Raw genomic sequence first — 12532 nt, 5'->3', positions numbered from 1 at the left:
AGTGGTCAATTAACCTCACAACTCACAGGTTGTGGGGATGTGGGAGGAAACTGGATCACCCGGAGGAAACCCTCGCAGTAAGAGGGAGAAGCTGCAAACTTCACACAGACTGCGCTAGAGGTCAGGATCGAACTCACGTCACTGGAGTTCTGAGGCAAGCTCGGCCAGCTGCACCACTATGGGATTTCGGGAACAAATAAAACTGCAGGTGGAATCTGAAACCAAACAAAAAGAAAACGCTGGAAGTATCTGCATGAAGAAAACATTCGGAGTTAGCGAACATTTTTCAGAACTGGGGAAGAGTGGAAGGGTTGGAGTTTTCAAAACAGGGCCGGAGGCGGCGTGAGGTGTAAGACAAAATAGTGTATGGCGATTGGTTAGGACAGACCAGGTAACAGGAACATGAGTACTGACCATGATGGAGGCAGTTTACAGAAAACAGGTGAGTAAGGAACAGAAGCAGGACAATGGAAAATGAGAGAGCAATTTATCTGAATTGCGTGTTCATTGCAGAACGTTGCAAAGTACCAAGATGGAAAATAAGATGTTGTTCCTCTTGTTTACAGAACAGGAGTGAGATTGAGAATTTGCCACTTTGAACACCATTCCTGTACCACCCTTTTGTCCGTGGCCTCCTCCTCGGTGATCGTAAGGCTCAACGTAAACTGGAGAAACAGCATCTTATCTTGGGTCTGGGCACTTTGCAACCCTCTACAATGAACACTTAATTTTCACGTGTCTGTTAACTGCGTCTCGTCGTTCCCATTAGACTGCTTCCTCATTATGGCTTTCTCGTCCGTTTATTTAAACTGCTCCTCCACCCCTCCTGAACCGTCAGAGTTCATAAACCTTGTTGTCTGAAAGTGTTAACCAATCTCCATATACTCTTTTGTCTCACATCTCACTCTTCCCCCAGCCCTGTTTTGCAAACTATAACCATACCACTCTTCCAATTCTAAGGAAGGGCGCTGACCCAGAACGTTGAAAAAACATTCACTGCAATTGCAACTGGAATTTGAATTGAAATTGGTTTATTATTGTCACTTGTACCGAGGGACAGTGTAAAACGTGTCTTGCATACCGTTCATACAGATCAATTCATTACACAGTGCATTGAGGCAGTACAAGATAAAACAAAACAGAATGCAGAGCAATGTGTAAATTTAAAATAGTAGAACGGTTATATCAGAAGTAATGAGGAGATCTGCAGAGAGCAGCTTGCAACAAGTCGTCTCGCTCCGGCGCCATCCTGCTCACTTTGCATTTGGTTTATTACTGTATCTCGGTACGTGACAATAATAAACCAATTCCAAATCCAATTCCAATGAAAGGTTTCTCGTTCTACAGATATTCCTTGGCTGTGGCCGAGTTTATTCAGCATTTTCTGCCCTTTTACCAGGACCTGAGGTGTTGTGGAAGACCACGGAGACACAGTTATGACTCCCTATGGCCACCCTCTTTTGTAACCGGACCTGAGCCAGGATGCGAGGGCGTGGGGTCATAATATGTCCAATTAGGCAACAGTGGATTGTCATTTTAGGAGTATGGATGTTCGATATGAAGCTGAAGTCGAAGTTATTCAGATGCGAGCAAGTCACCAAATGTGAGAATTGCACCACTCACCTACAAATAGGAAACGCAATACAGTCGCTATCATCAGAGGTCCAAGACCCACCGCAAAGGAAATCAGAATAAGGGAAACTGCGGGAAGTCAGCAATATATTTACCGTGGAAGCAAAAAGGAGCATGGTGATTGCGGACTGAGTTGTACTTAACGCAAATAAAATTTTCCAGTTTCCCTGCGTCAGGCAGCATCTGCGGATGGAAGTGGACAGTCGACATATCAAGTAGAAACAAAAGTCACTGCAGTCTCCCTTGTTTCCTAGTAGTTAACGCAGTTGCACAGAACCAGGGTCGTCTGTAGGCGGGTCTTTAGTTCACACCACCAGCTGCCACTGACAACGACTCCGGTTCGCTTTAACGTCGCGATATCAGCACCGGCAGTGCATTTAGAGGATGGGGCCACAGTGAGCAGCCACCAGAAGGCGTAGGCAACATCATAATGATCCAACACGTTAAAAATGGTAGAAATGAGAACTAATTTGCCATCATTTAATAAAAAGGTGGTACACAAAGGTGACCAAATTTTCTTTAATAAAAAAATTATTACACACGCTCGAGGAGACAATGACACAAGGGGCCGCAAGTGGTTATACTGAAGTCCCCTTCGCCATCATATGTTTCTTCGTGTTACTCTCCGGCTTCAGTAAGATAATGTAACATTTCGGTGCAAAAATACAGACGAGCAAACCAAAGCTTGATGCCCAGATAGCAAACACTTCTACAGCCACGGTGTACTTCCCAGGAGAACTCACATAAGCTGGAATAAAAGTTATCCAGACGGCACAGAAGATCAACATGCTGAAGGTGATGTACTTGGCGTCGTTGAAACTGTCCGGAAGTTTCCGAGCAAGGAAAGCAAGTACTAAACACACAATGGACAACAGGGCAATATAGGCCGACACGAAGTAAAAGGCGGTCAATGAGCCCACGTCACATTCCAGAATGATGATGTCTCTGTAATAGCTCATGTTTTTCAGGGGGTAGGGAGGTGACACACTAAGCCAGACAACGCAAACTACACCTTGCAAAAAGGTAAGGATGAACACGCCCAGGCGTTGCTGCGCGGGTCCAAACCAGTTCATCACGCTGCTGTTGGGGAGAGTTGCTTTAAAGGCAACCACGACAAGAATGGTTTTGCCCAAAATGCAGGAAATGCAGAGGACGAAGACAACTCCGAAAACCGTGCGGCGCAACATGCAAGACCAGCCGGATGGTTCTCCAATGAAGGTGAGCGAGCAGATGAAGCAAAACATCAATGCGAAGAGGAGCAGGAAGCTGAGCTCGGAGTTGTTCGCTTTGACCATGGGAGTTTCTCGATACTGGTAGAAAATCGCAGCGGCGGCCAACGTAAAACACACTCCCACTGCAGCAAGAGTCACTAATACAAAGCCCAGAACTTCTCCAAAGGAAAGAAACTCAACCTTCTTGACAACACATTGGGTTTTCGGCTGATTGGACCAATATTCGGAAGGACACTTGATACAGTCCGTAGAATCTGAAAAATAACCATTTCTAATGTTGAATACACAGTAGTGTTCATTAACTGTACACTATCAATGACAATACCCTCAACAGTGTTCATGTGCAGAGCATCTTGGGGTCCAAGTCCATAGATCCCTCAAAATGGCTGTGCAAGTCGACAGTGTGAGAAAGAAGTTATATGGCACACTTGCACTGATTCGTGCAGATATTGAGTTCAAGAGTCAGGACTTTATGTTGCAGCTTTATAAAACTTTAGTTATACTGCATCCGAAGTATTGCATTTAATTCTAGTTAACTATTATTGGAAGTATCTGAAGGCTTTCGGGAGGCTGCAGAAGAGGTTTACCAGAGTGCTGCCTGGATTGGAGGTCATGTGCCATAAGGAGATTTTGGACAGACTTAGATTGTTTTCTCTGGAATCGTGGAGGCTGAGGGGAGACCTGATAGAGGGTTATAAGATTATGAGAGGTATAGAAAGAGTAAACAGTCGGTGTATTTGCCCAAAGTCGAAATATCCAATACCGGCGGGCGTTAATTGAAGGTGAGGGGGTGAGTTCGAAGGAGATGTGCGGAGCAAAGTTTTCTTTACACTGAGAGTAGTGGATGCGTGGAATGCGCTGCCAAGCGTGGTGGTGGAGTCAGGTATGATAGAGGCGTTTACGATGGTTTTGGACAGTCACATGAATGTGCAGGGAATGGATGGATGCGGTCATTGAGTCGGCGGAAGGGATTAGCTTAGTTAGGCATTTAATTCCTTGTTTAATTAATTCAGCACAATATCGTGGGCCGAGCGGTCTGTTCCTGTGTTGTACTGTTCCATGTCTAATACAAAAATTCGCGTGCCCACAGAACTGCGGAATTCAGAGACACTGCGGTACATCTGTGCACTTACCAGTGGTGTTGCTGATCTCACCATCGGCGCACTCTGTACAGTCAAAACAACAAATCGGTTGTCCTTTCCGGCTTACTTTTCTTGTTCCAGGAAGACAGGGTTCTGAGCAAACTGCTCGTGGGATCTGAAGCATATCACAGTCATAGTCAGTAAAACTCGCCCAAGGCCATTGGCATCCTTCACCATAAGCACAAACCTTGGCTCTAGTCTGAATGGAGGCACGTTTTTTTAAAAAGCTAATTACCCATGTTAGCTCAGAATGCCCAACAGCAAATGTTGAAAGGCTTCCTAATAATGGCCAAAAGAGTGAACAACTTGCATTCACGGAACTCCTTTTATTGCAATGACAGAATGGACAGAACAGAATAGAAATAAACTATTTGAGCAAACTCATCCACAGAATCCCCCTGTCTACACATCCCGCTGCCTCTGGAAAGCTGCCGACATAATTAAGGACCCCACCCACCCGGCAAATTTCCCTATCTCTCTGCTCCCTTCGGCAGAAGATACAAAGCTTTAGAGCACATACCACCAATCTCAAGGACAGCTTCTATCCCGCTGTACAAAGACTATTGAACGGACCTTCTATATGAATTGTTCGTGACCCTTGCACTTTTGTCTGCCTGCACTGCACTTTCTCTGTAACTCTAAGGCTATTCTGCATTTTGTACAACTCACTGAATTATGTATGGAATGATCTGCCTGAAAGGCAAGCAAACAAAACATTTCCACTGTATCTCGCTACATGTGACAATAATAAAGCAATTAGCAATTACCAATGACCACTGCAACAATTTTAAGAAAAGATATCTTTGTACATCGAAACACACAGCGAACTGCATCTCTTTTTTTTGCGTATACTGCTCTGGGGGCAGCCCGCAAGTGTCACCACGCTTCCGACGCCAAAATAGCATGCCCACAAATTCCGAACCCGTACGTGTTTGGAATGTGGGAGGAAACGGAAGCACCCGGAGGAAACCCACGGAGTCACGGGGAGATGTACAAATCCCTTACAGACAGCAGCCGGAATTGAACCGGTATCGCTTGCGCTGTAAAGCGTTACACTCACCGCTACACTACCGTGCCTGCTTTTAATTCAATGTTTATCAGTGTGCCATCAAATCCATGCACTTCGTCACTTTTTCTAGCTTCGCATAAAATTATTTATCTCAGCTATTGTTTGCCGCGGTGAGCTCCATGCTCTGATGGATCTTTAAGTAAATTAGCACCAGCCATAATCCAAGCAATTAAGTCTTTTACATGTGGATGGATCAGATAGAAATCTATGCTTGATCACTCTTAATTTGTGGTTGGTCTCTAGAATCCTTCACCCCAGATCGTTTATTGAGGTGTTTAAAGAAGAGGCACATAAATGTTTCGAATGATTAGTGAACTGAGGGCACAGAGGAGGAACTGAGGCTTGAGGCAGATCATCCATGATCATCTTCGGTGATGGGACGGACTAGATGGCCAGATTGGCCTTCCCCTGCTCCTATTTGTTTCTGTTATTGTGTCCTGGAAACTGATATTAAGCAACCCATTTGTTTTACAGAAAGGAGGTCACGGCCTAACTATCGGGAAAGTTTGTAACCCTTCAATGAAGGATGCCTCAAGGTACTTGCAACAGAACAAAAAGAAGGAAGAACTGTCAAATTATTGGATAGGTTTCCTTGGGACTGTATGATGTTGATCACTTCAGAAGAGTGAAAACAGCACTCCAACTGTCCATTGTATATTAACGTATATTTAATCTGCAGAGGAAGAGCACAAAAAAAACAGCAAGACGAATGAAGTCTTGGACGAAAAAGAAACAGAAATAAATAGGGAAACATCTCCCCTGAAATGTATTGAACGAGGGTATCTAGTGATAGGCGGTAGATCACTGCCTGGCCATTGACTCTCGCAGCTCAGGACGGACACCTGCATTTATTTTCCATTTTGCCCTCTTCCCATGTTTTCCAGTGAGCATCCGAAGGAACATACCTCACTTCCAATGCCGTTCCACTCGATATCCCCAATGTCCAGCACTAACTCACGTCCGAAGGGCGCTGAACCATCATAATAGCCAATGGTTACAACGTCAACTCCACCCTTCAAATTCGTTTTCAAATTCACTAAATCATATTTTGGCACCGGATCACCCTTTTCGTCAAAATACACCATTTCTCCAGTCTTGGTAGTAAAGTTGACAGCGTGTAGATAGTGGAGCAGCTACGGAACAATAATACAAGAGACGTTGATCTTTAACTGTGATGGGGATTCGGTGCACAGAAAAATGGGCATTCAAATTCACTGATCCTAAATGGAAACGCAAATGCTTGAAATGCTCGACAACAATAAAGACCTGAAGATATCCACTTAACATGAGAGGTGGCCCACTGTAAATTGTTAAGTTTTAATCGAAAGGGATGGCAGATACACTTTCCCAGGATCATTGCTGATCATTTCCCTCCTGTGCCACTTTCATGCATTAACCTCACAGTCCCCGATATCATTAATAACCAAATATTCATCCATTTCCATCTTGAAGAGACAGAATAACTGAGTCTCCGCCACTCTTTTGCGGAAATCATTCAATAGATTCACTGCCCTCTGCATGAAGACACCTCTTCTCGCCTCATTACCTCATGGCCTGGCTCTTGAGACTTTGACCCCTAGCTATAAACACCCCAACAACATCATTCCGACATCTCTCATCTCTGAATCATCTAAACTCTTTGGAGTTTAGGTCCAATTTGTATAAGGTCTCCTCATGGGACGAGTCCCTCATTCCAGTCGTTTGGTGAACCTGCTATGCCATGCCTCAATTAAATGTAGATCCTTCTTTGGGTACGGAGACTCGACCATTGTATAATATCCTATGTGCAAGCACATCAGTGCCCTATACAAGTAAGATGTCTTATTTTCATATTCAGATCTTCTTGCAATAAGCCACCATATAGTTTGCATTCTTAAAAGGCACTGATCCCGCGCGCTCACTTTCGGTGATCCTTGTCCAAGGACTCCCAGGTCCGTCTGAACACCAATACTATTCAAACACTCGCCATTTGAAAGAATGGTCAGCTTTTCTGTTTACTTTCCACCAAGATGGATCATCTCACATTTTCCGACATTACATGCCATCATGTCTTCAGCCATTCATTCAGCCGGTCTGTACGCCATTAAAGCCTCTCTGCATTGCCCTCACAACTCCCACTGCCACCCAGCTCTGTATCATCACCAAACCTTCATATATCCCCAACAACAACTGAGGTAGCCAGCACTGACTTTAATGATTCAGCGAAATGGTATTTGAAGATCAAGCCATCAGACCCGGAACAAAACTCATGGTCGGTCAGGCAGAATGCATCCTTGAATTTCCATGTACTTTTGAGAGCCGGTGGCGTCTCAAGGCACTGGAAAATAACACCAAATCTTGGCTCAGCAATACCCGCCCAATTCACTGCAAGATCAGCAAACCAATGTCAGTGTACTTTCTCAGGCTACGAAACTCCAGTCATGGTTAAACTGGGCAGACTACATTGTTTGCATATCCATACCAAGTCCTGTAATGGCCACAGCTCAGAGGTTGCAGGACATTACCACATCGACAAAGCATTAGATTCAAGGATGCCTACAAATCTTCCTGAAAGAAATGCAACGTACCTATTGACTCTTGGGAATCTCTAGCCCATGAGAGTTCAAAATGGAAAAATAAGTATTCGAGGTCGAAGTAAGAACCTTGAGTCCAGGCACTTAGCGCCTGTTTGTGCAAACAGGCCCTGTGTATGCTCCATAAGATCCCAACTCACAAACTCACCACTTACTTGCCTCATCAACCTCCATCTGTGCTATTTGTGGAGAGGTCTGCAGTTCCTACATTGGCTTTATTAGATATCTCAGTAAAACCACAGTGTAAGTAACTCATCCTCCCTCATAATGGACTACTTAAGAAGAAGATATTGAACATTTGGTGTCTCATCTAGATCACTCATATCGATAGAGAACAATGAGGGGCAAAGCACCCCTACTTTTCACAGTCTCCAAACCAGACAATGTACATTTTTTCCTTCTCTCTGTTTTCTCCTCATTGACCAATTCGCAGTCCATACCAGCATACTGTCCCCATTCCAGTGTGTCTCACATTTGCGAAACATAATTCTCTTTCATCACTCCATCCTCTTTGCCCCATTCCACTGTATTTCTAAGTGCCCTGTTACCATTTCCTTTCAGAGCAGAATCCTACATCTTACCGATCGCTTACGTCACGTTAACTGGTCTGCCATTTCCATTATTCACTCTTCCTTCTTTTGGAAGTTGTGAGGTTATCTTTGCGACCATTCAATCTGTGGAATTTTGTAAAATGACATCAAGTATATCCACTGATTCCGTAGAGACCTCCTTCAATGCCTTTGAAAGCAGGTGATCTTGGCCTGGCATTTATTGTCTTTAAAACCCCACTAATTTCTCCAATAGACTTCTCCTGATGTTAATTTCTTTTATCTCCATATTCGCTCCAGAACTGCTATTTTCCATTATATCCTATCTTTAAATGTCAGTCGTTTCTTACCATTATACCTTTTAATGTAGTTTCACAATCTAGCACAGATATCCCCTGCCTTGTACCTTTATATTTGTTCTTTAAGACCCTAGATTTGGATTGAATTAAGTTAGTGGAGATGGAGAAGGGGTAAATTCTTGATTTAACTTTAGGAAGTAAAACGAGCCAGATGAATGTAATATCAATGGGAAAATATTATTGTGCCATTCCCTTAATTTAGCGCAGCTATGAAAAAGAAAATAAAAGCTAAAATAGGAAAAGGTGTTTTAAATCGAGGTAAAACTACTTCTATTAGGCAGACGAGATTTCACATAAGTGGTCTGGAATCAGTTAAATCAGCCTCAGAGTGATGGAGGGCATTGAAGAAGGCGCTTGAAGAGATAAGGAGAAAATGTGTTCCTACAAAGGTACAGGGAACACATACCTGGAGCTGCAGATGAAACAGGGCATGCGAAGGATGAGGTATATAAGGCTTCTGACAGATGCTAAGAATTTAATAGCTCAGAAAGATACTAATGATTAAGCGGCATTTAGACAGGCACGTGAAAACAGGCAGGGAATGGAGGGATATAGACCATGTGCAGGGAGATGAGAATAATTTAATTTTTCATCATGCTTAGCAGAGACATGGTTGGCCAAAAGGCTGTTCAAGTGCTGTACTGTTCTAGGTTCTGTTACTAAAGGAAAGCAGAAAGTGTAACATGAAGCAAAGAGAGGCCATGAAAAGAATGAAACTCTTTTTCAAAAGAATAAAATGAAAGAAACTCTAAAGGCATTTCATATGCATAAAAAGCAAGAGGATACGTAGGAAATGAGCAGAGTCCATGAGATACCAAAAGGTAACCGATGTATGGAGATGGAGGGTGTGTGCAGCGTTTCCTACCTGCCACGGCTGAAAATTTGAAATATGTGCGCATGTGTTATTCACAAAGGGCCCGTTGCCTTCTTCACAGGTCAGCAGATCGTGGAGGGCGTGAGCGATGGAGTAGACCGCTTTATACACGTGGTAAGAAGCCCCGTCCATTATCGCCGGAAGGTAGGCATTTTCTATCCCTTCCGTCTGCTCCTTCCCTGTGCATTGCCGAACTCGAGCTGGGGAATTCTCCGGGCTTGTCATATTGTCTGTGCTAAAAGAGCAGGTGAATAAAGTTTCCCAAAACTCCGTCACCAAACTGTTGCCAGGAAAGTTCTTGGGATGGACTTCATGAAGATAATCTCTGAGGTCAGCGATCTCTATACTGCGGGTTGCCGGACCGATTGTCCCGGAGAAATAAATTGCTGTTTCTTCAGGCGGGAGAAATTTTTTTGTCACCCACCCTTCACTCCCAATCCACTGTATACCTGTTACATTTTGACGCCGGATTTCGTTCAGTAGGATTTGCATATCTCTGCCATAGGAAATGGCCACCACCACTTTAGTGGACGCCTGTTTAATCACTTGGACAACTTTACTGATTTTCTCTGCCGGGTCAGTCCTGTAAAATGACTCAGAGTAGGCAATGCAAACCCCAAACTTTCTCACGTGTTCCACAAATCCCTGCATTCCGAAATTACCGTAATCGTTGTTACTTCGAATGGTACCAATCCAAGTCCAGCCAAAGGTTCTCACCAGTTCAGCGAGAATTTGGGACTGGTATTCGTCGCTGGGTATAGTTCTAAAAAATGTAGGGTATTCTTGCTTGTCGCTAAGGCAGGAGCAGGTGGAGTAGTGACTAACCTGAGGAGAAGGGGGTAAATAAATGAATCCGGCTTTTAACTGTAAGTGACTGATATACCGCTAGCGTTTCTTTATGAATCGTTTTATGTTTGTACAGAACATACAACATGTGTGTGATTACGGCTGTGTGTGTGTGGGGGGGGGGGGGGGTGGAGTGTGTGAATGTGTATCGTTTTGTGTGTGTGTGTGTCGTCACTTTGTGGACTGATGGGGATGTGCGTGAGTGTATGGGTGGCTTTAGGTGTATCTGTGGGGTGGGTATTGGTGTTTGCGTTTGGGTGAGTGGGTGAGTATGTGTAGAATGAGTGTAAAGGTGTGTGTGTGTGTGTGTTCGGTATGGATGTGTGTGGGTATGGGTGTGTGGGTGGTGTTGGGTGTGTGGGAGTCCTGGCTGTGTGGTGGATTTGGGGTACAGTGGGTTGGTAGGGATGTTTTGGCGTTGTGGGTAGGGGTGCGTGGGAATGTGTTTGTGAGTATGAGGGTGTGTGAGAGTGAGCTGTAGGGTCGTGTGGGAGTGTGTGGGGTGATTGGGAGGGTAGGTCTGTGAGTAATGGGTGGGTTGGTGTATGTGTGGGGCCAGAGGTGTGACTAGGGAGTGTGCGTGGATAGGTGTGTGCATGGGGTGTGTGGGTGTGTAGGGGAGTGTGTGGGGTGTTTCGGTGGGTAAGGGTGTGTGGGGGGTATGTGCGTGAGTAGGGGTGTGAGCGGGACTTGAGTGGCTAGGGTTCTCTGTGTGGGGCGTGGGTGGATATGGGTGTGTGTGTGTGGGTAGGTGTGTGGGGTGTTGTGGGAGGGGTGTCTGGGAGAGCGGATGGGTAGATGTGAGTTGGAGTGTATTGGCGTTCTCACGATGGGTGGTGCGATTGTGTGTGTATGAAGATAGGTATGGGAGGTGGGGGACGGGTGTGTGGGGTATTATGGGGTTGTAGGTGTGTGATGGGCTTGTATTGGGGTGTGTATGGGGTGTGTGGGGGATCGGTATGTCGGTGGGGGGCGGGGGGGAAGAGCTGTGCTGTTTCGCCGGTGGTGCCTGTCAAGTGACCGAAGGTAGACGAACATCATCAGAATAAAGATGCAGTCAAACATTTGACACATTACCAGCGGAATCCCGAAGGATCCGATTGTCCTTGCCGTCACCATGGAGTTTGTGGATATATCGCAGCCAACAATGGCCGCGACGTTGGTGGAACCTCGACATTCCGGGTATTCAATTAATTCTTCTTCTCCGTTGATCAAAGCCAGCGCTGTTTTCGAGGAAATCGCGGAGGACGAGCAGTCATCATGGATCTGATACCCGAGTGTGATCCCCGGCAGGAGGTTTTCATTCTGGTTTATTTCTTCAATGGCAAAAATCATGGTCTGCGCCAATCGGAAGGATGAAAACTCAAAACTGTTGGACAGAACGGCGGGCACTTAATTCATCACTCAATCAGATATTTCACATTTTATTAAAACAGTACTTTCCATATTGTACACAAACCGCAGTCAAATATATACATCCGATACTCTCCGCTGCTTCTCACGCTCACTCTTATTCGAATTGCCGGACCACCGTGATACAATCAGTCAGTGCACTTTCAATAGCAACATCTGTGGATAGTTGTTTGAGTGTTAAGCGACAAGCCGAAACTTCTTAAGCTCCGAAGAAAGTAAAGAAGCGCTGCCTCAAGAAGGCAGCATCCATCATTAAAGAAGCCCACCATCTGAGACATGCCATTTTCGCGTAGCTACCATCGGGCAGGAGGTGCAGAAGCCTGTAGTCCCACACCACCAAGTTCAAGACCAGCTACTTCCCTTCAACCATTCAGTTCTTGAACCAACCACAGAAACCTGATCACTGCAGTTTAGCAAAACTATGACCACCTAGTAACTTTTCACAGAAGTGGACTTTGAATTTTTGTTCCAATTGTGTTGTTTCTTGTAAAAAAAAGTGTATAATTTATGTTTAATTGAAATTTTCCCAGAGAATGCTGCTTAAATGATGCTATGTGCCTGTGATGCTGCTCCAAGTAGGTTTTTGAGTGCAACTGTGCTGACATGTACTTGTGAATATGGCAATATACTCGACTTTGAATTTGACATTGACTTTGATATTCAGACAATAGCTCCCACAGCCTTATGCACTTCTGATTGGGACATCCTAGGGTCATGAGATGCGCTGCATTGATGCAGGTCCAGTCATTATAGAGAAGGACGGTGGGAAACAACATTCCATAAAACAACTTTCTCTTGGAATCATGATACACGCGAACTGTCTGGGACACTGTGTATATATAAC

General features: G+C 44.7%; 1 protein-coding gene across 1 annotated transcript; it reads right to left on the bottom strand.

Annotated features, from left to right (window-relative positions):
* Window positions 1-2210: 2210 nt before the first annotated feature.
* LOC127571181 (extracellular calcium-sensing receptor-like) lies at window positions 2211-11637 on the bottom strand. Its single transcript, XM_052017305.1, has 5 exons — window positions 11353-11637; window positions 9421-10254; window positions 5981-6208; window positions 3998-4121; window positions 2211-3118 (listed from the first exon to the last, which is right to left on the bottom strand). The coding sequence occupies exons 1-5, from the start codon at window positions 11608-11610 to the stop codon at window positions 2211-2213; spliced, it is 2352 nt and encodes a 783-aa protein (XP_051873265.1). The 5' UTR covers window positions 11611-11637.
* Between the last annotated feature and the right edge of the window lie 895 nt (window positions 11638-12532).

Source organism: Pristis pectinata, chromosome 6 (genome assembly GCF_009764475.1).
Source record: "Pristis pectinata isolate sPriPec2 chromosome 6, sPriPec2.1.pri, whole genome shotgun sequence".
Lineage (NCBI taxonomy): Eukaryota > Metazoa > Chordata > Chondrichthyes > Rhinopristiformes > Pristidae > Pristis > Pristis pectinata.
This window is presented reverse-complemented; position numbering and strand designations above follow the sequence as displayed.